This window comes from Phasianus colchicus, chromosome 32, assembly GCF_987193195.1.
Source record: "Phasianus colchicus chromosome 32, bPhaCol1.hap1.1, whole genome shotgun sequence".
Lineage (NCBI taxonomy): Eukaryota > Metazoa > Chordata > Aves > Galliformes > Phasianidae > Phasianus > Phasianus colchicus.
The window spans coordinates 716273-742845 of NC_143467.1; the positions used below are offsets into that span (position 1 = coordinate 716273).

At 54.8% G+C, this 26573-nt stretch overlaps 4 protein-coding genes across 6 annotated transcripts in view; 2 read left to right on the forward strand and 2 right to left on the reverse strand.

Moving 5' to 3' along the window:
- Positions 1-26573, reverse strand: part of LOC149913972 (annexin A4-like) — a 71891-nt gene that overhangs the window by 20526 nt on the left and 24792 nt on the right. The gene's annotated exons all lie outside the window — the stretch shown is intronic.
- Positions 6012-11186, reverse strand: LOC149913974 (uncharacterized). Its single transcript, XM_090128043.1, has 4 exons — positions 10785-11186; positions 9637-9774; positions 7484-9498; positions 6012-6103 (listed from the first exon to the last, which is right to left on the reverse strand). The coding sequence occupies exons 3-4, from the start codon at positions 9303-9305 to the stop codon at positions 6012-6014; spliced, it is 1914 nt and encodes a 637-aa protein (XP_089984169.1). The 5' UTR covers positions 9306-9498; positions 9637-9774; positions 10785-11186.
- LOC149913975 (olfactory receptor 8I2-like) lies at positions 13531-14324 on the forward strand (the record flags this gene model as incomplete). Its single annotated transcript, XM_090128044.1, is given in 3 exon segments — positions 13531-13874; positions 13920-13973; positions 13975-14324. Coding segments are annotated over 3 exon segments (531 nt in total), but the record flags the coding sequence as incomplete, so codon positions are not given.
- On the forward strand, positions 17179-23355 carry LOC116241742 (antigen WC1.1-like). Its single transcript, XM_090127969.1, has 14 exons — positions 17179-17260; positions 18110-18424; positions 18630-18938; positions 19158-19463; positions 19616-19933; positions 20010-20324; positions 20537-20851; positions 20972-21028; positions 21100-21414; positions 21585-21620; positions 21856-21993; positions 22159-22254; positions 22450-22602; positions 22815-23355. Exons 1-14 carry the CDS (start codon positions 17194-17196, stop codon positions 22928-22930), a joined length of 2856 nt encoding a protein of 951 aa, XP_089984095.1. The 5' UTR covers positions 17179-17193; the 3' UTR covers positions 22931-23355.

Consider the following 26573-nt stretch of genomic DNA (forward strand, 5'->3'; position numbering starts at 1 on the left):
ATGCGTGGCATAGACTGTGAGCCTGCAGTCCCCAGCCAAGAGGGAACAGGAGAGCAGGGACTGCCACGGGAGGAGAGCAACAGGAGCAGAAGGAGCTCAGTGAGCAGCTGTGCCTTTTGTCCCTCACCACGAGGAGGGAGAGTGCAGTCATGCCATAGCAACAACAGATGAGCTTTGCTGCTGCACCGAGCTGTGCCAGGTGGAACAGCAGTGATGAGAGCGTTCCTCGCACTCCCCATGGGCACTGGGGGGATCTGCTGGGATGGGGAGAAGCCCTACAAACTTGTGGGACGGCTAAAGGACACCTATGGGAGGACCCCAAAGGAGCACTTTGGAGCAGCTATGGAGCAGAGCCACACCTGGGAGCTGCCTTTAGCCAACACACCGCTGGGGGTGGAACTGCTGCTGGCCACAGGCCGTGGGCAGCGATGGGGCTGTTCTGGGCTGCTCTAGGATGGCTCTGGGGCTGCTATGGGGCAGCTATGAAACACAGCCACAGCTCAGTGGGGTTGATGTTCCCCCACACGGAGCTGGCGGTGAATCCGCTCTGATCATGGAACCTCTCCCATAGCCCCCCATCGCCCCCTGGACGCCCATCTTGCCCAGCAAGATGGGGGAGAGCTGGGGGTCAGCAGATGTTATAGGCAGCTGATCTACAGCGACCCCAGAGCCACCCTAGAGTGTCCCCTGAACGACACAAGAACAGACCCATCACTGTCCACAGCCCCATCTGGGATTATGATGCCCATAGGGTTATGGGTCATGTGGAGCCGAAGATCGCCGCTTCGGAGCTGTTTCAGCCAGAGCCGCAGCGGCTGATCGCGAAGAACACGTGGATCTCGATCGGTTCCCTCTTCCGGGGGTCCCCGAGACAACAGAGAAGCCCGGCAGCTCTCGCGAGAGCGGCTGACGCAGCGGGGGCGTTGCCAGGGCAACAGCGGGGGATTTAAACGGGCGCAAACCCTGAAGAAGCCCTTGATCGCCGAGGATCGCCGCTTCGGAGCTGTTTCAGCCAGAGCCGCAGCGGCTGATCGCGAAGAACACGTGGATCTCGATCGGTTCCCTCTTCCGGGGGTCCCCGAGACAACAGAGAAGCCCGGCAGCTCTCGCGAGAGCGGCTGACGCAGCGGGGGCGTTGCCAGGGCAACGCCTAGAAAAAACCTCGGGAGGGCAGCGACGCGTCGCTGCCCACCAGGGCGGAGAGGAGAGGCGTTATCACTGTGAGGTAAGTGGCAGGTGCGGGGTCACCCATTAACGACCTGGTAAGGGGGCGAGGGCAGAGCCAGCACTATCAGCAGCAGGGTAGGGCTTATCGGTCACGCCCTGTTAAGGCTATTCTAGTTGTGCTAATTAGTCTTCAGGTTCTCCATGGCTCCACCCCGGCGGAAGGCTACTGTCTCTAAAAATAATGTGGGGACCCAGACAGAGGCCCCCTGCACATGTAAAAGAAAGACTGCCAAGAAGAATGCAGAGACGCAGACTGAGGTCCCAAAACAACATGCTAGTGTGCAGGTCACTGGCTGTGATGAGTGCCAGAGCCTGGCCCTTGCAGTGCCAGGCGATGGAGGCAGCACTTGTGTAAGATGTGACCAGCTAAAGGACTTACTTTGCCTTGTGGTCAACCTGAAGGAGGAGGTGGAGAGGCTAAGGACCATAAAGGAATGTGAGAGGGAGATTGATTGGTGGTGCCAGTCCCTGTCAGCTCCGAGATCTTGGCACACAGCTGAGGCTCTGCGTGGAGCGTGTCACCCCCTGCCGCCTTGCAAACAGGTAGTAGAGGGGAACCGGCAGGTAGACTGTGTTCCTGCTGCAGTGCAAGGCAATTTGAGAGCAGAGCAAGGCAATCTAAGGGAGGAGGAGGAGTGGAAAAGGATACCGGCTCGGCGAAGTGGGCGTCCTCCATCCCGACCATCCTCGCCTCCCCAGGTGCCTCTGCAAAATAGGTTTGAGGCCCTGAATCTCGAGGGAGAGGTGAGTGAGGGGGTGGAGGGAGGTCCACCTGTAAGGTTGCCTCGGGCGAAGCGGTCGACCCCACGCCTCAAGACTGCCTCCACCCGGAAGGACAGAAGGGTGGTTGTCATAGGTGACTCCCTGCTGAGAGGAACAGAAGGCCCTATATGTCGGCCTGACCCTACCCGTAGGGAGGTGTGCTGCCTCCCTGGGGCAAGGGTCAGGGACATTGCTAGGAAACTTCCTGGTCTGATTGGCCCTTCTGATTATTACCCATTATTGATAGTTCAGGCTGGCAGTGATGAAGTCGCTGAGAGAAGCCTGAGGTCTATCAAGGAAGACTTCAGGGGACTGGGGCGGGCAGTTGAAGGAACAGGTGTGCAGGTGGTTTTTTCTTCCCTACCTTCAGTGGCAGGGAAGGATGCCGAGAGCATCCAAAAAACCCGCCTCATAAATAAATGGCTAAGAAGTTGGTGCAAGCACAGGAACTTCGGTTTTTTTGACCACGGGGCAATTTACTCTGCGCCTGGCATGATGGGTGCAGATGGAAGTAGCCTGTCTCCAAGGGGTAAGAGGATCCTAGCCCAGGAACTGGCAGGGCTCATTGAAAGGTGTTTAAACTAGGTATGAAGGGGGAAGGGGACAGAATGAGGGCCACTGGGGTTGAGCGGGTAGTTCGTGGCTCAAAATGGAGTTTGATGGGTGAAAAGGGTGGAGTTCAAAGGGATGGAGAGAGGCAGGGGGGTGCTGCTTCCCTAAAGTGTCTATACACTAATGCGCGCAGCATGGGAAATAAACAGGAAGAGTTGGAGATCTGTGTGCGGTCGCAAGGCCATGATCTCATTGCGATCACGGAGACGTGGTGGGACAGCTCGCATGACTGGAATGTTGTCATGGAGGGCTATGTGCTTTTTAGGAAAGATCGGCTGGCGAGGCGGGGTGGTGGAGTTGCTCTTTATGTGAGAGAGCAGCTAGAATGTATTGAACTCCACCTGGGGGAGGGTGATGTAGCAGTGGAGAGCTTGTGGGTGAGAATCAAGGGGCAGGCTGGTATGGGTGACACCGTTGTGGGTGTGTACTACAGGCCCCCTGATCAGGAGGAGGAGGTTGACGAGGCCTTCCACAAGCAACTGAAAGTAGCGTCGCAATCCCAGGCGCTAGTGCTTATGGGGGACTTCAATTATCCAGATATTTGCTGGAAAAGCAACGTGGCCAGGCACGCGCGGTCCAGACGGTTCCTGCAATGTGTCGAAGACAACTTTCTGATGCAGATGGTGGAGGAACCGACGAGGGGAGGGGTGTTACTGGACCTTATTCTCACAAATAAGGACGGGTTTGTTAAGGAAGTAAAAGTTGGGGGTAGCTTGGGTTGTAGTGACCACGAGATGGTGGAGTTCAAGATCTTGAGTGGAAGGAGCAAAGCAAAAAGTAGGATTGCTACCCTGGACTTTAGGAGAGCCAACTTTGATCTCTTCCGGGACCTACTTGGAGCTATCCCGTGGGCTAGGGTGTTAGAAGGTAAGGGGGCCTGTGATAGCTGGTTGGCATTTAAACAGCTCTTCTTCCAAGCCCAGGATCGGTGCGTCCCTGTGAGCAAGAAATCAGGAAAGGGTGGCAGGAGACCTGTGTGGATGAGCAAGGAGCTCATGCACAAACTCAAAGGGAAAAAGAAGGTCCATGAAATGTGGAAAAAGGGTCTGACCACTCGGGAAGAATATAGAAATGTTGTCAGGGCCTGCAGGGATGCGACGAGGAAGGCTAAAGCCCACCTGGAATTGAATCTAGCAAAGGTGGTAAAGGATAATAAAAAAGGCTTTTTTAAGTATGTTAACAGTAAAAGGAAGACTAGGGAGAATGTAGGTCCCCTACTAAGTGAGGGGGGTGTTCTGGTAACGGGGGATGCTGAGAAGGCGGAGATACTGAACGCCTTCTTTGCTTCTGTCTTCAGTGAAAAAGCTCCCCCTCGGGAATCCCAGGCCCTGGTGGTTAGTGAGAAGGTCTGGGGAATGGAAGACTTCCCTTTAGTCAGGGAAGAGGTGGTCCGAGAGCGCCTAGGCAACACCAATGTTCATAAATCCATGGGACCCGATGGGGTGCATCCACGGGTGCTGAGGGAGCTGGCAGAGGTGATTGCTGAACCGCTCTCTATCATCTTTGAGAGGTCTTGGAGAATGGGGGAGGTGCCTGAAGACTGGAGGATAGCCAATGTCACTCCGGTCTTCAAAAAGGGCAAGAAGGAAGATCCAGGTAATTACAGGCCAGTCAGCCTCACCTCTGTCCCTGGAAAGGTGATGGAACAGATTGTGCTGGATGCCATCTCCAGACAACTGGAAGAAAAGGAGGTTATCAGGAGTAGTCAGCACGGGTTCACCAGGGGGAGGTCGTGCTTGACCAACCTGGTAGCCTTCTATGATGTTGTCACTGGCTGGGTGGATGGGGGGAGAGCAGTGGATGTAGTCTACCTTGATTTCAGCAAGGCATTTGACACTGTCTCCCACAACATCCTTATAACGAAGCTGAGGAAGTGCGGGATAGATGAGTGGACAGTGAGGTGGGTTGAGAACTGGCTGACTGGCAGAGCACAGAGGGTTGTCATTGGCGGTGCAGAGTCTGGTTGGAGACCTGTAACCAGCGGTGTTCCCCAGGGGTCGGTGCTGGGACCGGTCCTGTTCAACATCTTCATCAATGACCTTGATGAGGGGGTAGTGGCCACCCTCAGCAAGTTTGCTGATGATACGAAGTTGGGAGGATTGGCTGACACGCCTGAAGGCTGTGCTGCCATTCAGCGAGACCTGGACAAGCTGGAGAGCTGGACAGTAAGGAACCAGATGAGGTTTAACAAAAGCAAGTGTAGAGTCTTGCACCTAGGGAGGAATAATTGCATGCACCGGTACAGGTTGGGGGATGACCTGCTGGAGAGGAGCTCTGCGGAGAGGGACCTGGGTGTCCTGGTGGACGACAGGTTGGCCATGAGCCAGCAGTGTGCCCTTGTGGCCAAAAAGGCCAATGGCATTCTGGGGTGCATTAAAAGGAGCGTGGCCAGCAGGTCGAGGGAGGTGATCCTCCCCCTCTACTCTGCCCTGGTAAGGCCTCATCTGGAGTACTGTGTCCAGTTCTGGGCTCCCCAGTACAAAAAAGACAGGGATATCTTGGAAAGAGTCCAGCGGAGAGCCACAAAGATGGTGAAGGGCCTGGAGCATCTCCCCTATGAGGAAAGGCTAAGTGATCTGGGTCTGTTTAGCCTTGAGAAGAGAAGACTGAGAGGGGACCTGATCCAGGTCTATAAATATCTAAGGTGTGGGGGGCAAAGTGGCGAGGCCAGACTCTTTTCAGCAGTGTGCGGAGACAGGACAAGGGGAAATGGCCAGAAGCTGGAGCATAGGAAGTTCCGCACCAATGTGCGCAAGAACTTCTTTACGGTGAGGGTGACGGAGCACTGGAACAGGCTGCCCAGGGAGGTGGTGGAGTCTCCTTCTCTGGAGATATTCAAGACCCGCCTGGACGCCTGCCTGTGTGACCTGGTGTAGGGAACCTGCTTTGGCAGGGGGGTTGGACTCGATGATCTCTGGAGGTCCCTTCCAACCCCTACGATTCTGTGATTCTGTGATTCTGTGTGAGCCTTGGGGTCACGCCAAGTTATGTGGGGTTATGGGGTCATATGGGGTTTTGGATCAGGACCCCACCTTTGGGCCACAGGGAACCCCAATCCCCTCTCAGGAAGGAATCAATAAATACATTCCAACACCTCCCCACATCCCCCATTCTCACCCAAACCCCTCCCCACGTGCCCCCAGACCCCCTACATCCCCATGCCAACCCACGTCCCCACAGCCACAAGTCCCACCTTTACCTCACATGTTGCCTTCTCCTGCACAGCACTCTGCTCCCACTGCCTGTGGCCCACATCCCCAGTGCCCCCACATCACTTTCACCCACATCTGTGTTGTGTAGGTGCTGCTCCAGCTCCACATTCCTCTCCTGCTGCAGCCACCCCTGCCCCAGTACTATTCGGTTGTTTGGGTGCTGGAGGGAGAAGGGGGTGAGGAGGGGCCCCAAGTGGGCTACTGGGGTCCTGGAATAGTGACGGGGCTCCTGTCAGGGACCTGTGGGTTCTCTGAGGTTGCTAAGGAGCCCTGGAGGTGGTAAGGGAGATCTGAGGGAGGAAATAGTGGTGTTCAGTTGGGGTCTAGTGGGGGATATGCGGTGCTGCTGGGGACTACGGAGGTCTGTGAGGTTTTGGGCCAGCTATGGTGGAGAAGTACCAGGTCTGAGGAGGTCATTAAGGGGCAATGGGGTTCTGTGGTGGGCTGTAGGGTGGCTACTGGGGTCTTGCAGGGAAGGTATTGAGGGAGGTATCAGTGCTCTGAGGGAATTATGGGTGGGCTGTAATGGAAAGGTAATGGGTTACCTTGGGGAAAGCAAGGGGCAGCCAGGGGGATGGAAGGGACACGCACTGGATTGCAAGGGAATCCAGCTGAGGCAAGGGGACAGCTAGGGGAAGAACTGGGGAACGTCCCAGGAACTGAGTTCTTTCCAATCCACATCTTCTGCTTCCTGACGTAGCTGCAAAACTGCCAGAGGAGCTGCAGTACCGCTGCCCGTCTCCTGCCTGTGTCAGAAAGAGCTGCACGTTAGCGGGCTGCAATTGCCATTAAAAAGCCAACTCCATAATATATATATATATATATGTATATATTAAGCGTGATGTAGTGATGTGGAATATTGAAAATCAAATAAGCAAAAACCAAAACCATGACATTCCACCCCTTATTCTACATCACTACATCACGCTTTATATATATATATATATATATATATATATATACACACACACATATATATATATACACATATACAAACAAACAAAATGATTACAAATGCATCACACGCACACGTCTATATACATATACATGGAATTACTGTCTGCACTCCCCCAGCATCAAATTTCCTTGTGGTACACATTGAACATCCCCATTTTCCTGCATTACCCACCAAGTGGATCCAGGTCCCTGGGCAAAAACAGTACCGCGGAGAGGTTTGCCCTTTCCAGAAGCTGGAAGAACCCAAACTGCTTTTCCCAACATGCTCTTTACATGTACAACAGGGACCTTATCTCCCTCTACGGTATGTAGAGAGCTGGATTGGGTAGGACCATCACGATTGATAGATCCTCTGGTATTGACTAACCAGGTGGCTTCTGCCAAATGCTTCTCCCAGTGCTTAAATGTTCCGCCACCCATTGCTTTCAGCATTGTTTTTAACAACCCATTGTATCGTTCGATTTTACCAGAGGCTGGTGCATGGTAGGGAATATGGTAAATCCACTCAATGCCATGATCTTTGGCCCAAGTATTTACAAGAGAATTTTTGAAATGAGTCCCATTATCTGACTCAATTCTTTCTGGGGTGCCATGTCGCCACAGGACTTGTTTCTCAAGACCTAATATGGTGTTTCGGGCGGCAGCATGGGGTACTGCATATGTTTCAAGCCACCCAGTGGTCGCCTCTACCATGGTAAGCACATAACACTTACCACTGCGGGATCGTGGCAAGGTGATAGAATCAACCTGCCATGCCTCCCCATAGTTATTCATTTGCCATCGCCCTTCCTCCCAGAGTGGTTTCATCTTCTTGGCTTGTTTGATTATAGCACATGTTTCACAGTCATGAATAACCTGTGCAATAGCATCCACAGTTAAGTCCACCCCTCGGTCTCTAGCCCACTTATATGTTGCATCTCTCCCCTGATGGCCCGAGGTCTCATGAGCCCACTGAGCTAGAAAAAATTCACCCTTGTTCTGCCAGTCCAGGTCTACCTGAGCCACCTCAATTTTGGCAGCTCGGTCCACCTGGTGGTTATTTTGCTGTTCTTCAGTAGCCCGTCTCTTGGGCACATGAGCATCTACATGGCGCACCTTCACGGCCATATTCTTTATTTGGGCAGCAATATCTTTCCACAGTTCAGCAGCCCAAATAGGTTTACCCCTTCTTTGCCAGTTATTTTGCTCCCACTGCTGTAACCACCCCCACAAAGCATTTGCCACCATCCACGAGTCAGTGTAAAGATAAAGCATTGGCCACCTCTCCCGTTCAGCCACATCCAAGGCCAGTTGGACAGCCTTTACCTCTGCAAATTGGCTTGATTCTCCTTTCCCTTCAGTGGCCTCTGCAACTTGTCGTGTGGGGCTCCACACAGCAGATTTCCATCTGCGATGCTTTCCCACAATACGACACGATCCATCAGTGAACAGGGCATACTTTCTTTCATTTTCTGGTAATTCGTTGTATGGTGGGGCCTCTTTAGCTCGTGATACTTCTTCTGCTGGTGTTCCAAACTTTTTACCTTCAGGCCAGTCCATGATGACCTCTAGGATTCCTGGACAGCTGAGGTTCCCCATCCGCGCTTGTTGCGTAATCAACGCAATCCACTTACTCCAAGTGGCATCAGTTGCGTGATGGGTAGGGGGAACCTTTCCTTTAAACATCCAGTTCAGCACTGGTAGTCGAGGTGCCAGAAGGAGCTGTGTTTCAGTACCGACCACTTCAGAAGCAGCCTGAACCCCCTCATACGCGGCTAAGATCTCCTTTTCAGTTGCCGTGTAGCCCTCTTCCGACCCCCTGTAGGCCTGACTCCAGAATCCCAGGGGTCGGCCTCGGGTCTCTCCTGAGGCTCTCTGCCACAAACTCCAAGTGGGGCCTTTCTCTCCAGCAGCAGTGTAGAGGATGTTCTTTGTATCCTGCCCTGTCCGTACTGGCCCTAAGGCCACGGCACGGGCTATCTCCTGTTTAATCTGTTCAAAAGCCTGCTGCTGCTCAGGGCCCCATGTAAACTCATTCTTCATTCGCGTCACATGATAAAGGGGGCTTACAATGAAGCTATAGTTTGGAACATGCATTCTCCAAAAGCCCACTACACCCAAAAAAGATTGTGTCTCTTTCTTACTAGTGGGTGGAGACATAGTGGTGATTTTGTTGATCACATCTGTTGGGATGTGACGACGGCCATCTTGCCACTTTATACCTAGGAACTGAATCTCCTGAGCAGGTCCTTTCACTTTGCTCCGCTTAACAGCAAAACCAGCACGCAGAAGAATCTGGATTATTCGCTCTCCTTTTGTGAAGACTTCTTCTGCTGTATCGCCCCACACAACGACATCATCAATGTACTGCAAGTGCTCAGGGGCACTGCCCTGTTCTAATGCAGTTTGGATCAACCCGTGGCAAATGGTTGGGCTGTGTTTCCACCCCTGGGGCAAACCCCTGGAGGGGGAACCAAGACGCATGGAGGTCTGACATCTTTGTACAGAACCACGGCCACAAACTCTGAGAACTACAAACACAGGGAAATTCTGCATGCACGCAGATCAAACGGCATTACAGATCAACACCGCTTTACCTCCTCCGCACCAACAGGCTCTGCAGTGCCCCAAACGTCTGTCAGTGGCAGTCTGTGAGGAACGGCCCTGCAGAACACGCAGAGTCACACAGGCTCTCCTCCTCCTGCCCAGCTGCTGCTGCTGCAGGCAGTGCTTTCCTTGCCTCCCCAGCCTAAAGCCAGCAGACAACGTCAGCGGATGCCTGGTGCTCACATACAAGCACATGTGCTGGTGGAAAACCACCGCAAAGCACAGACCGAGTCGCTGGTACCTTGCAGTGAGGAAAGGCTGAGATGCACAACGTCCTCACCTGCTTGCTTGGTGCAAGTGGAGGTTCAGCAGCAGCTCCACTCGTGATTAAGGCCTCCAGAAACCTTCTTCTTTCTTCTTGATCAGGAGACTAAATAGCGAAACCTTCTCCAAAGTCATTATTAAACAATATCTCTACCTGAAGCCCAAGGAGAAAACACGTTTCATATTTAAGACCACAGAACATATTCTATTCCAATACAACTTCAATTGGAATTTAAATTTCATGACTAGCATTTCACCCACCCTGCTACGGAAGGGGGAAAGGGAGGGAGCAAAGGAAGGGAGCAAAGGAAGGGAGAGCCTTTTAGCCCCACATCTGCTTATAGCCCACCCTATAGCCCCGTATCACCCTATGACCCCCACAGTCCCTTATAGATCCAGATTTCCCATACACACTCTATAGCCCCATTTCTCCCTATATCCACCAATAGCTTCCCACAGCCACCCTATATCTGCCCACAGCCCCCCTCACAACACAACCCTTATAGCACAACATCCCTCTCTGTAGCCCCCCCACCCCCTATTGTCCCAGACCCTCCCACAGCCCACCACAACCCCTCATAACTCTATAACCCCCTATAACACCCCCCGATTGCCCCATATCTCCCTATATCCCTCCACAACCCCCTATAGCTCCCCAATAGAATTGTATAGCTCCCTACAGCCCCCATATCCCCCCAGATCCCAAAAGCCCCACAGCCTCCGATTGCCCCCTACAGCCCTAAAACCTTCCCTACAGCCCCCCCAGCCCCACATCGGCCCTATACCTCCACAGCCCCCCACAATCCCCTGTATTACCCCCACAGCCCCCTCTTCTTCCATATCCTCTTATTCCCCTTCTATAGTCCCCCATAGCTTTCTATAGCCCCATATCCCCCCAGAGCCCCCGACAGCCCCCATCATCCCCTCTATTCCCCTCACAACTACCTGTTTCCTCATAGCCCCCACTATCCCCCCAGAGCCCACTGTTACCCCGTATCCTCCAATATCCACCCCTACAGACCCCCCACAGCCCCCCATAGCCCCACATCACCCTATACCCCCCCTGTAGCCCCACATCCCCCCATTTCCCCCCATATCCCCCACCTCCCCTAACCTCCCACATCCCCAAGTTTCTCCCCCCCGCCCCCCGGACCCACAGCCCACCTCAGCCCCGGGGGCACCGGGAGCAGCGCTGGAGGGCTCGGGGGGGCACGGCCCGGACGCGGGCAGCAGCGCTGCGGCGGTGGGGGCCCCGAGTCCTTCAGCCGTCCCAAATCCCCGCATCCCGCGGCGGACGGGAGGGGAGCGGAGGGGAGCGGAGGGCGGGGCGGCTCGGGCCGCGCACGGTTCCTCTCCCCGGCCCCGGCCCGGAGCCGTTCTCCCGCACACCTCCGGCGCCGCTGTCCTCAGCACCGCTCCCGTCGTGCCGCGGTTCCGGCTCGGTGCTGCCCGGAAAGCTCCGGCGCGCAGCGGCTGCAGCGGCGGTGCCGCGCGGGGCTGCCCAGGCTGCGGGACCGGCGTCGTCTGAGGGGAGAGCCGGCTGCCAACGGCCGCTCCCGCGCGCTGCGCCTCGGCCAATCGGAGCCGGCGTCGCTGCCGCTGACCAATGAGAGGCGCGAAAGGGCCGGAACTGCCGCTCACCGATCGGAGACCGGAGGCGGGCCGGAGCCGCCGCTGACCAATGAGAGGACGAGGGGCCGGAAGTGCCCGTGACCAATGAGAGGCCGGGGGCGGGCCGGAGCGGCGCTGGGGGAAGAGGGGGCTGGGGGTGCGCCCTGTTGCTCTAGGGATGGGATTTGGGATCGGGATCGGGGTTAGGGATGTGGGATTGGGATGAGGGATTGGGAATGAGATTTGGAACTGGGGTTGGGATGTGGGATATAGGGTGTGGGGTTGGGACGTGGGGTTGGGGTGTCGGATGTGGGATTGGAATTGAGATGTGGGATTGGGATGTGGGGTGTGGGGATATGGATGTGGGATGGATACGGAATGGGATATCGGGAAATGGGGCATAGATGGGATGGGCTCTGGATATGGGATGGACCTGGAATGGATATGGGATCGTAGAATCGTAGAATCATAGAATGGCTCAGGTTGGAAAGGAGCTTCAAGATCATCGAGTCCAACCACAGCCTGACCATCCTACCCTAACTAACAGCCCTGCGCTAAATCACGTCCCTGAGCACCGCATCCATGAGGTTTTGAAACACAGCCGGGGATGCTGACTCAACCACCTCCCTGGGCAGCCCATTCCAGTGCCTGACAGCCTTTTCTGTAAAGCAGTTTTCCAACCTGGGTATCCGACCTTTACGTCCTCTTTCACAACTCGAGGCCATTTCCCCTCGTCCCGTCATCTGTCACCAGTGAGAAGAGACCAACCCCGCTCTGCTGCAATCACCTTTCAGCTGCTGAAAGAGAGAATAAGGTCTCCCCTCGGCCTCCTCTTCCCCAGACTCTCTGCTCCAAGCAGAGATGAGGGTCCAGTTTCCCTTGTACTGCCTGTCACTGTGGTCTGTCACTGCAGGCTTGGACGCCAGCTCAGCTTCTTCCCCTTGCGGGGACGTCAGACAGAGCAGTCGGTCTGCTGATGTCAGTGTACAGCACCAGGCATTCATCTCTTGCTCAGACTCCTCAGCACTGTGCTGCCTGCTGATTTTCTCTTGCAACCTTAACATTTACTCAAACATGTCACGGAGCTGAGCACACTCGCTCTCACAACAACCAGCTCTGCCCTCAGGCCCCAGCAGGGCTGCCAGATTCCGGAGTTCCTCACAGCCGAAGGTCTGAGCAGCACTTCCACTCCTCAGCAGGTCTGTGGAGGGAAGCTGGTGGCCCCTCTGGTCTCGCTTCCCACCTCAGTCCAGCCCTCGTGGCGAGTGGTCACCATATGTGTTTATTCCTGGAAAAGACAAGATGGGCCCCACTGCCCTCCCTGTGCACCTCTGCATGAACTATTGCAGACATTGGCCTGTGCCAGACCAGAGGCAAAGAGTAAGCCAGGGCATCTGAGGTCTTGGCCCCAAGCTGAACTGTCAGTTCAAGCGTGGAGGACAACCTGCTTCTGTACTTCCCATTTTACTTCTGTGCAAGTGCCCACTCTGCCTTGAGACAGAGCCCGAGGGAACAACACAGTCTGTGCAGAAATTGTGCTGCCCTGCTCAAATCCGTATCTCCTCCTCCATCCTTGCATCTTGAGGTGTTCTCTTCTTGGACTCATCTGTTGCACTTCTTTCTATGTCTGGCCATAAACTGAAAGGTAAAGGAGAAGAAGTCAGTCTTGACTGCTATGTTTTAGATCTGCTTCCTTCTCTGAAATGTTTATTTTGATTTTCAGAAGAGAGTAATTTACCAATGACACCAGAGACTTGAGACTTCAGTAATGAGTTTCATCTATTTCTCCGCAGTGCTTCTGAGAATTTGCTTTCCCCAAGCTCGCTCTCCAGTCAATGGAGACAAGAGAAAGAGCCAGCCTATAGATGCCCTGCAAAATAAAGCTTATCCATTTCTACTCTTCTCTCACTCTGCACTGACTGCATGGGAGGAAGTTAACTTGCTCAGCCTGAAGTGTCTGCACAGCAGTACCTTTTGTGAGCCTCCTCCTAGTTTTTCTAACACGGACCATCCTTAAGGACTTTAAGGTGAATTTTATTTCCCCTCAGAAATGTAAGGCGCTTAGATTGGGATGTTTGGTAGAAATAACAATTAGAAACTCTCTGGAAACTACTGCATTTCTGTGCAGAATAGCAGCAGGTGGGAGCGTGTGACAGATCCACTTCCGCAGTGTCTTTGTCTGTGATGTACAGGAGGCCTGCCAGCAAGGGAGAAGACGAGAAGGGAGGATAAAGTCTTCCATCCAGACTGTGAGATCACTGCACTTCTTTTTGCCGGGTTCTTCTCTCAGGAGGATGAACTGGAGTTGGCCACAGGACAAGGAAATGAAACTGCCGTTCCTGAATTCATCCTCAAGGGTTTCTCAGGGCTGAATCAAAGGCTACAGCTATTCCTCTCTCTGGTCCTTCTGCTCATATACCTGGCGACAGTGATGGGGAATACAGCCATCATTGTCCTCGTGTGTGTGGATAACCGCCTGCAAATCCCTATGTACTTTTTCACTGGCAATCTGGCATTCCTGGGAATCTGGTTTACCTCCTGCACAAGCATCAAATTGCTGGTGATTCCGAGCTCTGGCAGGAGAACAGTCTCTGTAAGCGGCTGCTTTGCCAGTCCTATTTCTGTTTTGCCCTGGGTTGTATGGTGTTGATTCTCCTTGTGCTCATGTCCTTTGAGCACATTTGGAAGCTTCCCTGTTCTCTATTCACAGCCCTCAGAACATGTTTCTTTGGAGAACAACAAAACTGGCTTTACTGAGCACTGTCCTGTACCCGTTCTTAAACCCTTTCATCTACAGCCTTAGAAACAAGCTTGTGGCACTGGTCCTGAAGGATGCCATTGCCCATGCAAGAGCGCAGCTTTTCCCTCAGTCGTGATGCATTTCAGGACAGCAATTTGAATTACCTGCTGTTGTATATAATGCTGCTGGGGGTGTAGGACACACTAGGTAGAGGAGAAGCATTTTTGGATTGCAGAAGAAAACAAGGGGTTAGGAGATGGAAAGTGCTTGTCAAGTATGCATTTATCTGGTACTGCCCTGCACCTGATCTGCAGTTTGTCTTGTCTTCCATTTAACTCCATTCTTCTGTCTTCCATTAACCTCAATTTCTACCTCTTTCCTGAGTGAAGCTCTCTTCTGCATGACGTGTACATGGGAGTGCAGCCATCGGACAGAACAAGGTGGGGACGGAATGAATTTAGGTGTGTGTGTGCCGGGGGTGGTCTGTGCCCACAGCTGGACTGCAGCTATGGCCATGGAGGCTTATAGATCTAGGTGCCCACAACCGGGGCCCAGAGTGGAGCCCTGGGGCAGATCCTGGACAGACTGAGAGTCTGAGCCCAGCTGCTAAAGGTATGAACCCCAGATAGATAGATAGACAGATAGACAAATAAACAGATAGATAGACAGACAGACAACAAATGCCTGTAGCATATATGTATATTCTACATATCTCACTAGCTATTTCTCCATCCTGTTCAGCTAGAGAGGAGACTGTGGTAAGGCTGCTGCTGCTGCTAATTCTGTTTGCCTACAGGAATTATTCCATGGTCCTACGGTAAATGGAGCACTGCCTGTTCTGACTTGTAGTTCCCCTCTCTTGAAAGTCTGCAAAAGAAGACAAAGACCTTTGCATAGAGGAAGGGAAGGGGGAGAGTCCGACATCACTGGTAGAGTTCCAGTCAGGAATATGTCCCTCATACCAGACTGCAATTTCGCTTCTTGCCCCTGATCTACCTGCTGACTGCATTTGCAGTGTCTTCACCACCGCATCTCAGATGGTTTCAGAGCAAGCAGATGTGAATGAGAATAAGAACTGAAGCCCTGCAAAAGTAAAATTGGCTTATGCTGCATTAGTCCATTTCAAAAATTCATCCGGAAGTCCCAGAGTGATCTCTGGCATCACTGTGACCAACTTCTGTCCCATGTCCTTCTTCGAGGCACTGGGCAGAGAAGACGGGCTGCCATGGACAGTAAAAGGACCACAATTCCAACAGGGGAATGTCCTGGTAAATTTGGGTGGGAAGCATCAAGATGCTTTGAAGGCAGGGAAAAGGACAGCCTCCTGCTATGAACAGCACTTCCATTCTCATTTTCCCGTGTGCCGGCACTTCAAGGCAGACCCCAGGGGGACAACCCTACACACTTCTGCTGTGGCCTGACCCAAGCCTGGTTCTCTGCATCCTTACCAGCAGAACTGACAAGGAAGCCCTGTTGGCAACACACTGACAGGTGGGAGTTCCTTTAGTTCCTGCCCGTCTATGCACCTCATATCCAGAAGGTACCCCTATCTCTGCTGGGGCTTATAAGCCCCCCACCAGTTTCATGGCAAAACCAAACACCGGGGTCACTTCCTGAGGCCAAACCTGAGGCCAAGCCCTGTTAAGGAAATCCAGGAGAGGCTGGGTCCTCTATTGTTTTACATTCACCAGTAACAGGGATGAAAGGATAGAGTGCCTGCTCTGTCCAGAAAAGCCCAGAAATTCATTGATTTATAAGGACAAGTGGAGTGTGAGAATGTTAATTTCAGGAGAGCTGTCTGATTGAAGTCTTCAGATTGGCAGATTGGATGAGGCCCTGGGCAGCCTGGTTAGCATTAAATGGGGAGGTTGGTGGCCCTGCATGTGGCAGGGGGTTGGAGATTTGTGATCCTTGGGGTCCCTTCCAACCCTGGCCACTCTGTGATTCTGTGATTCAGAAGTGGCACGATAAGGAAAAACCAGTAAGTAAATACGATGGAACGTCGATCTGAATTCATGAACACGAAGACAGCTCCATATCCTTTGGTCATTAGTGCAGGACATACACAAGAGTGTCTGTCAAACAGTCGGCATAATTCTTGCCAGTGATTGATGCCTTCTGGGTCTGGCTGGGATGGATATCCTCTTCCCCACTGCAGCCCACTGCAGCAGTGCTTTGTTTCCTATAGCATCCCTACAGCCCGCGAGCTCTCAGCATAAGCTGTGCCACATCACTGCCGTTACCCCATGGCCATGTGTCTCAGCGCCGTTGGCCGTTGTGGTCAGTGGGATGTCCCAGGGGTCAGGACCCTGCCCCGTGCCCGTGAGGCCGAAGGAGCAGCCCCGCAGCCCTGGCTGGTGCAGCCGTGGTGAAGGTGGCTCGGGGACACCGCAGTGACGTGCCTGGGCACAGAGCCAGGAGGAAACCACCGTCTTCCTGCCTGAGCGCTGTGACACGGGGCTGTGGTTTGTGCACCTGCAGCGGTGGGTGGGCTCCAACTCCCAGTCCTCTGTGAGGAATAACGGCCCCTGGTGACACGCTGAGTGCTGGGGACGCTTCTGAGCCCCTAGACTCAGTCTGCAGATCCTAGTCTGCTGCCAGGGCAGGACCTGTCCCAGCTCCAGCTCCTTCTGGGGACCCGACACGGGGCCCATCGTGGAAGAATGGCTGAGCCAGCACTTCCAATATGGGAGCCCAAGGACCTTTCCCAGCTGCTGCTCCTGGTACAGCAGGTCTGCAGCAGGCCCAGGGGCTGTTCCCCTGCCTTACGGACACAGCCCTGGTGCAGTCCCAACCCTGTGGTTCCTGCAGCGTGGGGCCAGCTGGACATTCCCATCTTGGTCTGTTGGGCATTCCCGGCACAAGAGATGCTCAGCGCTCCTGCAGAGTGCAAGTGGTGAGATGGTGATAGAGCCACGTCCTCCTACAGCCAACGCGGTGATTCCCATCACAGCGACATGACACCCACAGCGGAGCCGTCCCTCATATATGGTCATGAAGAGCTCTGGAGAAGTTCATTGGAGGGCTGGGCTGCCTTGGAGGGGAGACAACTTCTGAGAAGGTCTAAAAAGGAGACTGCTGCTTTGATTGGCTTCTTCTGCATCTGCGTCATCAGCTGCAGAGATATATTGCTCTCCTGCTGTCATTGTCCCCAAAGCCCCCGGGAGCTGCGGCAGGGAGTTGGGCGCTGCAGGGCTGTGCCAGCAGGACGGGAGGTTCAGGATGGGGACAGAAGGACTCCTATGCCCTCGGGTGCTGTGGCTCCTCCTCTGGCTGCAGCCGTGCAGAGGTAAGTGCCAGCTGCCTTGACCAGCAGTCCAAGCTGACCGAGGGCCAGTGAGCGTCACCGAGATCCCTCTGGGAAGGAGATTTCTTTCTAAGAACCACTGAAACAAGGGCAGTTTAAGTTCTTTACAGAGAGAGTGGTGAGATGCTGGAACAGATGCCCAGAGAGGCTGTGGATCCCCGTCCATCCCTGGAGGTGTTCGAGGCCAGGCTGGATGGGGCCCTGGGCAGCCTGGTCTGGTATGAAATGTGGAGGACGGTGGCCCTGCATGTGGCAGGGGGTTGGCGATTCGTGATCCTTGAGGTCCCTTCCAACCCTGGCCATTCTGTGATTCTGTGATTCTCTGATTCTGTGAATCTGTGGCAGAAGTTGCTGAAGTACATGGATCCTTTGCTTTGTTCTGTGTCTCTCCGGGTGGATGAGTGTATCATAATTTTCCAGGACTACTGAATTTATGGCAGCCCTGGTTATATGCCTGGTTATATTTCCAGACAATGAAGCATCCTTCTGTGACCCCTTGCTCACCAGCACAGTGCTCTTGCTGTGCTGGTGGCCCAGCTGGTAACGGTGGCACACAGAAATCCCCAGAGCACAGCCAGACTCCTCAGGGTCATCCCTGGGGACCCTGGTCAAGAAGGGTCTGATCCACTGGGTTGGGGTGATCCTCAGGATCAGCTCGGTGCTTCCTGGGAACATGGAAAGCCCTGAGGATGGTAGTGAGTCTGGAGATGTAGAGACAGGCAGTGGGAAGTCTCCCACCCCAAATCTTGTGACTGTGCCAGCCTGGGGGTCTAGGATCCCCCAGTTTGGGGCCTGGGCCTCTCCTGACAGATCCTGTGTTGATGTTTGAAGGGGCAGCAGAGGTCAGGCTGGCGGATGGCAGCGGGCACTGCGATGGGAGAGTGGAGGTGAAACACCAGGAGCAGTGGGGGACCGTGTGTGATTACAACTGGGACAAGGAAGATGCAGCAGTGGTTTGTAAGCAGCTGAGATGTGGGTCAGCAATCAGTGCTACACGGAATGAAAGATTTGTGCTAGGATCTGGCCCCATTTGGATGGCTGATGTCCAGTGTCAAGGCACCGAGTCTGCCCTGTCTGACTGCACACACGATGAAGAGATTGTTCAATACTGCGGACACAGTGAGGATGCTGGAGTTACATGTACAGGTGAGGAACTAGCCATTTGCAACCTCCATGGCCAGATTTGGGGGATCAGTAAATAGATATCATACGTGGCCAGTTGTGCTGCCATTGCTGGTCCCTGGGGAATTGCCATTGGGTCCTGCTTGGTCCCCAGCTGAGGAGGAGGTGAGGAGGGACATGGAATTGCCAGAGGGCTCTGGGACCCCACAGGTGCCTTTGTTCACTCCAGGATTTGTCCGTCTGGTCGGAGGGGACAGCCGCTGCTCAGGACGAGTGGAGATCCATGACGGGGATGGGTGGAAATCTGTCTGTGACTCACGCTTTGGTCCCAAAGCTGCTGATGTGGTCTGCAGAGATCTTCAGTGTGGCGCAGCCCTGCCCGTCCCCAGAGCAAGTCCCTTTGGAGAAGGGACCGGTGCCATCTGGGACAGAGAGCTGCGGTGTGTGGGGAACGAATCCAGCCTCTCCTCCTGCCCCACGGGGACGCCTCAGGACCAGCCCTGCACCCAGACAAGCATTGCTGCTGTCACCTGCACACGTAAGGGCTCAGGGAGGGCTGCTGGACACTGACTGTGTGCCAGGGCCAGGGACGGGGCTGTGCCGGGTGTGAGGACAGGAGAGTGATGTGGTATTCTGCAGCCCTAAGGTAGAGCTGAAGGAAGTGGCGTTGTGTTGTCCCTTTGGCTTCTCCTCTCTGTCCTGAGGGAACCAGAGCACAAACCACCCCCCTCCATCCTCCTCTGTCCTCAATCCACAGGGTTCAGGCTGGTGAATGGCAGCACGGCGTGCGAGGGCAGGGTGGAAGTGGAGGTGCAGGGAACATGGGGCAGCCTTTGTGCCTCCCGCTGGGACCTCTTGGACGCCCACGTTCTCTGTCATCACCTGGGCTGCGGGTTTGCGGTGTCCGTTCCTGGAGGAGGGCATTTTGGGAGAGGAAGTGGCCCGGTGTGGAATGACTGGTTCCACTGTGCAGGGACTGAGAGCAGCCCGGATCAGTGCCCGGTGAGCGCCCTGGGGGCCTCTCCGTGCTCCCATGAGAACGACGCTGCCGTCATTTGCTCAGGTGTGCGTCAGGATAACGCTGCAGGAATTGCGCCTCGTGTGCCACACGGCCACCTCCAAGTCCCCTGGGGATCCCACGGCATCACCAGGCTGAACCCGTCCCCGGAGCAGTCCTGCAGCGTGCAGGACTTCTGGCATTTCTGCTCTCCCCAGGCCCGCCTCACAGCGCATCTCTAAGGCTGGTGGGTGGAGGGAGCCGGTGCGACGGGCGCGTGGAGATGTTGCAGCGCGGGACGTGGGGCAGAGTCCTGGATGATCAGTGGGACATGGAGGACGCGAGCGTGGTGTGCTGGCAGCTGCGCTGCGAGGAGGCAGAGGCAGCCTACACTGTGCCGAGGGCCGAGCGAGGGACGGGCCCCGTGGGGCTGCGCGGGGTGCGGTGTGCAGGCCACGAGGCCGGCCTGAGCCTCTGCAACACCTCCCTGCCTGAGGCCGCGGGCATCATGGAGGACGTGGGGGCCGTGTGCCGGGGTGAGCAGCGCGTCCTCTGGATGCGGGATCGGGTGCGCGGCCGGCCTCTGACAGCCCGGGCTTCCCCCCACTGCAGGGAGCCGCCAGGTCCGGCTGGTGGACGGGGCTGGGCGATGTGCAGGGAGAGTGGAGATCTACTACCGGGGGCAGTGGGGCACGGTCTGCGACGATGCCTGGGACACGGCCGACGCCAACGTGGTTTGCCGCCAGCTGAGCTGCGGATGGGCCGTGGAGGCGGCCGGCTCGGCTCACTTTGGGGAGGGCTCCGGGCACATCTGGCTGGATGGCGTCAACTGCTCTGGGGCCGAATCTGCTCTCTGGAACTGCTCTGCTGAGGCCTGGGGACAGCACGACTGCGGGCACAAGGAGGATGCGGGAGTCGTCTGCTCAGGTCTGTGCTGGGAGCCCAGGACAGGGAGGCGGCCGGGGGGCTGAGGCCACCAAAGGCCGCTTCCCGAGCCCGGCCTGGGGACACCCCATCCACCGGTGCGGCTGGGGGCAGTGGGGAGCACGGCCAGCCTAACACTGAGCAGGGAGCACAGGGGGCTTCCTCTCTCCAGCCCCCAACCAGCGACTTCCCCCTGGGGCCTTTCCTCCTGCCAGAATTCATGGCCCTGAGGCTGGAGAACAGCGATGGCTGCTCCGGGCGCCTGCAAGTTTCCTACAATGGCATGTGGGGGAGCGTTTGCTCCAACTCGATGACTCCCTACACGGCGCCACTGGTGTGCAAGGAGCTGGGCTGCGGGGACACAGGGACCCTGGAAACCAGCATCTACTACAGCAGGGTGAATGGCACCGCGTGGCTGGATCGCGTGCAGTGTGGGGAGAGCAACAGCTCCTTCTGGCAGTGTCCCTCTGATCCCTGGCAGCTGCAGTCCTACGATGATGTGCGAGACGAGGCCAGCATCACCTGCAATGGTAAGTGAGCCACCTGGGCACCAGATCCTGCCCCCCTCACCACGACCAAGGTGTCACGGCGAGGTGCAAGCAGAGGCCCGCCCTGCACAGCTTCCTTCACTGCTACGTTTCCCTCCGCAGGGAGAAAGCCGGAAAGGACGCCGGCAGCTGCGTGCCCCAATTCCACGAGCTGCACAGGTGGGAGCTCCTTCTCCGTGTGACTCCTCACCCAGTCGTGCCGGTGCCATGGGAGGTCACTGCCTCTGCAGACAGGGAGAAGATCCGTGCTGTGGGAGGCAAGGACGGGTGCTCGGGCAGAGTGGAGGTGTGGCACCGTGGCTCCTGGGGAACTGTGTGCGACGACTCGTGGGACATGCAGGACGCCCAGGTGGCATGCAGGCAGCTGGGCTGTGGCCCTGCGCTGTCTGCCCTGGCCGAGGCTGCCTTTGGGGAGGGGACAGGACCCATCTGGCTGGAGCAGGTGGAGTGCAGGGGCACGGAGCCATCTCTGCAGGATTGCTGGGCCCGGACTGCGGGTGGCGGTGCCTGCCAGCATAAGGAAGATGCAGCTGTGAACTGCTCGGGTGAGTAGCTGGGGTTACTCAGGCTCTGCTCACAGCCCAGAGCTAAGCAGAGCTCTGGGCTGTGTTCCAGCCTGGAGGAAAGGATAATCTGGGTGGGACGTGTTGGCTGCATCAGCCACTGGTCTGCCTGGTACCGCAAACCCACCTCTCAGCTCAGCTTTTCTCTGCAGCTGCACCCAGGATGACAGCTTCCCCCCCACAAAGAGGTAACATCTCCTCCCACTGGAGCTGGGTCTCCCCCCGACACAGAACTGGGGCTTCTTACTGGGCATTTCATACCCCAGGAAAAAGCACCAGGCTGGGGGATATATGGGGAGGGCCATCATGTACCCAGTAGGGTGGGAGGTTTCCCATCATCCACCCCCTGCCCCTCTACCCCTTACTGCCCCCAACTCTCACGCACGTGCCTGGTGCTGCTCCTGCCACATTTGTTCCCTGCAGACCCCATCCTGGGCTATGCGACCGTCAGCAGGAGAGTCTCGGTGCCTGTCATCATCTGCATCATCCTGGGGCTCCTTATTTGCCTGCTCCTGGCCCTCCTGGCAAGGCAGATGCAAAGCGCCAGAGCTCGGCGCAGAGGTAGGTCCTGACTCAGCGGTGCGTGGGATGTGCCGTGTCACTCCATTGGCATCCAGCAACAAGCAATAGAGAGAGCCCAGTGGTGGGGGAGTTCATGGTGGAGCGAGGGGAGAAGTGGCAGAAGGAGGCTGGGGAAGCACAGCAGGGTCTCGTCTCTGTCCCCAGACTCCAGGAGATCTGGGGAGCCCTTCTCTGAAGCCGTCTATGAGGAGATCGAGTACAGCCCAGTCAGGGAGAAGAAAATGAGATACAGTTTCTCAGGTGGGTGCAGGTCCCTGCAGGAACACATTTGACAACACTTTTTTCCAGCCCCAGCCCACAGCTCACACCACAGCACGTGCTGCGCCTCTTTCCAGGCTCCTATTTGGAGTGCTCCCTGACCAAACTGCAGCCCTACCTCGGGAAATGTGAGGAGGAGGATCTTATCACTGTTATCTGCTCCCCTCTCTCTTACAGACATCCCTGTTGTGCCCGGTGATTCCCCAGTAGAGGGCTATGATGATGCTGGGGAGGTTTCTGACCCTGGAGAGCATCCTGTCCCAGGGCAGGGAGACTGGCAAGAGCCTGGGGCACAGGAGGAGGGAGAGGGACCCAGGGATGCTGCCAGAGGTGAGAAGGAAATGCAGTGCTGCAGCTTGCTGGGTGCCATCCCTGGTGCAGTAATGAGAGCCACACCTCGTGGGTTGAGGAACTTTCCTCGGGAGGTTTCATGGGGAGAAAGGGACTGGGAGAACGGGCTGAATGTCCCACCGAGGAGACAAGTGATGGACCACCCAGGAGGAGCACCCCATGGGGCAAACAGTTGTCTTTGCTGCTGGCAGGAGAGAGTCTGCACTCCTGGAGAAGTGCCGGAGCCCCTGAAGCTGATGGAGACACCTCACCTCTGTCCCTTGCGAGCACGGGCTATGATGATGCTGATGAGATGTCTCTCTCATAACCCCACTGGACACAAAGGCTGTGACACCAGAGCACTGGGATGCCTGAGCTCTGGGACAAGAGACTCTGTCCCTGCCATGAAGTTGGGTGTAGACACAAAGGAGAGGTCAGTGCCGCTGGGAGAGCCGTGAGTGCCAGGAGCTCTTTTCACAGGGGCATCAGAAACAGCCAAGCAATTCCTCGAAGTTTTATCCCTCTGCTTTTATGCTGTGCATCCGTATTGGTTCCTATTAAAAGCCCGTGAGAACTTTGACCCAGAGCTTTTGCTTCCCTGCCCATATTTTGGGACATCTCTCTGAGGCTGACTGGATAAGCAGAGCACAAGGGCACAGTGTTGGGCTGGGGCACTTCTTGGGGACAGTGGGCTTGGGCTCAGGGCCATGGTGCCTGGGAAGTATTCCTGCTGAATCTACTCCAACCAGGGCAGCCAATGTGACCCTCTGCAAAGTCCCACGATGCTCCCCAGTAGGAGGGACTGACTGCTGCTGCCTTGGAGCCTGTGGACTCCAAGCACTTCAAGAATGGGAAGATCTTTCCTTCTAGATTGTTGGAAGCAGAGGACAGAGGGACGGAAATCATCCCCACAAGATGTGGGCTGCGGCCCTAGGTCATGGCAAAGCCCCTGGCCAGCAGAAGGGCCCCACTCCAGTTCTTCTACCAGGTATGCCAGACAGTGGGGTGAATAAAAAAACAAATCACCCAAATGGAAAAAAATGAGCTATAGATATAGGAAGGTCTAAAAACAGTGTGGCTTTATGTAACAGCGAAGGAATAAAACAAAACAGGTTATGCACAATGCAGTTGCTCGCTGCCAGTTTACCAGTACCTGGCCACTCATCGAGCAATGGTAATGCCCTCAGTCACCTCATCCCAGTTTCATTGTTCAGCATGATGCCACAGGGTAGGGAATCAGAGAATCAGAGAATCAGAGAATCACTAAGGTTGGAAAAGGCATGTCCCTTTGGCCAGCTTAAATTTCTGTCCCCTCCCAGCTTCCTGTGCATCCTCAGCACAACACAAAATTTCTTTACTTGAGGGTAAAGGCTTCCAACTGAGTTGGTTCCATGCCTGTTTTAGTTCCAGAGACATTTGCACAATGCCTTCCATAATATGCTTTAGCTTAGGCTATCCCTACAGCAGTGAGACAGTTGGACCAGGTGACCTTTGAAGGCCACTTTCAGCAATTCTCTTCCATTGCATTCCTTTCTATTTTGTTCCATTCTCTTCTTCCTGGTGCAACCAGGGACACAGGAGCCTCTTCCAGGGCAAACAACCACGTCCCACAGCACTCAGGTGCCTTTCTGGGCACCCAAGCAATTGCTTTGGCACACAAGCTACATCAAGCCATGGAAAACAACAGTGTGCCCAGGGTACCCAAGCAGTGACCAGGGGCACCCAGCCACCTTCCAGGAGCACTGAAACAACTCACTGGGTGCTGTGGTTTAACTTGGCAGGCAGCAGAACCCCACACAGTCTTTTGCTCGCTCTCCTCTCTCCCAGTGGGAACAGGGGGAGAGAATTGGAAAAAAAGGTGTAGAACTGATAGGTGAAGATAAAAACTATGCACTAGAATAGAAAAAAAAGAATGGAAGCAATAATGTGATGATAACAGTATCTATCTATCTATCCACAATGCAATGACTTAGCATCGCAGTGAATAGCTTGCAGTGCTGCACCTGTGTCGGGGCAATCCCAGATATGAGGGCAGACTGGGAGAATAACTCTTGGAGAGAATCCCCGCAGAGAAGGACTTGGGGGTCCTGGTAGATGAAAAACTGATCATGAGCCAGCAGCGTGTGCTTGCAGCCTGGCAGGGCAATGGTATTCTGGGTTCCATCAGAAGAGGGAGGGTAGTGGGGTAGCACAGTAGAGGGGGTAGCCAACAATTTACAGCCCTTTGGTTCATCCCCTCACCATCCCATGAGAAGACCCCTCTGTCAGGGGTCTGAATATTTTCACAGACCATCCCTCGTACAGACCTACCTCCACCACCAAGTGCTGCTGCTTTGGCTGCCCTTAGCACTTCAGTTCAAGGTGTGGGAGTCCTGAAGCACAGCATCAAGACTGTCACCTGGCCTGTCCCCATGCCTGAATTTCTGTTGTTCGCAAGGACGCAGTCTTTTAAGGGTCCCTAGTGGTCCCTAAGGAGCCTCAGCTCCTTAGGAGAGGAAAAAGTGAAGGAACTCCAGGCCTCCTTGGGTCAGGAACTTATCTGAGCATCCTGGAGCACACTGAGCCCCTGTTCCACTGGCAGTCATGGTGGTTGTCAGGAAGCTGTACGCTGTGATCAGGTCTCCCCTCAGTCTCCTCCTCCCCACGATGCACAAACCAAGAGACTTCAGCTCATGCTTCTCTTCTGAACGCTTCACTGTTTCCATAGCTCTCCTAGGGAGGCTCTCCAATGGTTTGGTGTCCTTCTTGCATTGTGACACTCAAACTGCACACGACACTGGAGGTGAGGCTGCAGCAGTGCAGGACAGAGCAGGACAATCTCTTGCTTTGCCTGGATGGCAGTGCAGGACCTGGCTCACCCCAGGGCACTGCCGGCCCTTTGGCTTCCAGGGCACGCTGCTGACTCATGTTCAACTTGCCAAGAACCAGAACCCTCAGATCCCTTTCCTTAGTGTCATTTGTGTTCATTATTCTTGAGGTAAGGGATTTTCATTCATTTCAGTTCTATGGAGGAGTGAATCTGCTTTGTTTGTATTTTCAGTGCATAAATGCACGTCTGAATGTAGGCCACTGCAGTCTCTCTCAGCATCTGTTTAATAAGATGGGATTTCCACACTGCGCTGCCTGAAGTTTGCTTGAAGACTGCAGAGAGGCTTTCTATGTGGAGAACGTTCATTCAGCTACATCACACGAGCTACACTTCATGATGTTGAGTTTTCCACGAGGGCCTCTGCTCTCCTTCTCTTGAGGAAGCAATCTTGTCCCCAAGAGTGGATGGGAATATGGGGGTGGTCACGGGGACAGGTTTTCTTTTCAGAATTTCTCAGATTAAACAACTCTGAATGCAGAAGTGCTTGTCACCTTTTGCACTCCAAAACTAAAAATATGTGGATTCCAAATATGTGTTTTTTCTGCACCCCTGCTTCCCCCTCAACATGCCCAAGGAGTGTTCGATGAAGTCAGAATTCCTAAGCACTTCAGTGCCCTCAATGTGAATGGCTGTGAGACCTGAGAATCCAAGGGATTCACTTCAGTTTAGTGCAGATAAGAGGAGCTGGTTGGATTTGTTCCCAGTTGTCTTCAGCTTGCCAATTTTATGGATGGAGGATGACCCCTGAAAAGAAGCCAGACTGCTGAGAGCAGAAGAATCCACTGCCCATCACTGCGTGTCCAACCTAGCTCAAGGTACCTGAGCAAGGTCTCAGCACCACAATTTTAGCCAAGGACACCTTGTAAGAAGCTGGATCGATTTCTGGCTCAAAGCTTGTTCAGTGGCACCCACCCAAGACATAACCTGCTTAACAAGCTTCTGAGGTTAATGGTTACCATGAGCACTGCAGGAAGAGAACAATATGTGGATGGGCAACCAGGAGAAACCCTTTTGGCTGTTGCTTCCTGTGGGCATTCAAGCTGACTTATGGAGGGCGTCTCGGGGCAGAGGACCACCATGCAGTCGAGGTGCATACCTAGCA

Bases quoted from the DNA above. Each gene is read 5' to 3' on its own strand.
- LOC149913974 (XM_090128043.1), bottom strand. From the start codon at position 9,305: ATGCAGAATTTCCCTGTGTTTGTAGTTCTCAGAGTTTGTGGCCGTGGT. The intron at 6,104-7,483 runs GTAAGTGTTATG...TTCCTCCCTCAG, and splicing joins CTTGCCACGATCCCGCAGTG to ATCTCCCTTACCACCTCCAG.
- LOC116241742 (XM_090127969.1), top strand. From the start codon at position 17,194: ATGGGGACAGAAGGACTCCTATGCCCTCGGGTGCTGTGGCTCCTCCTC. The intron at 19,464-19,615 runs GTGTGCGTCAGG...TGCTCTCCCCAG, and splicing joins CGCTGCCGTCATTTGCTCAG to GCCCGCCTCACAGCGCATCT. The intron at 21,621-21,855 runs GTAACATCTCCT...TGTTCCCTGCAG, and splicing joins AGCTTCCCCCCCACAAAGAG to ACCCCATCCTGGGCTATGCG.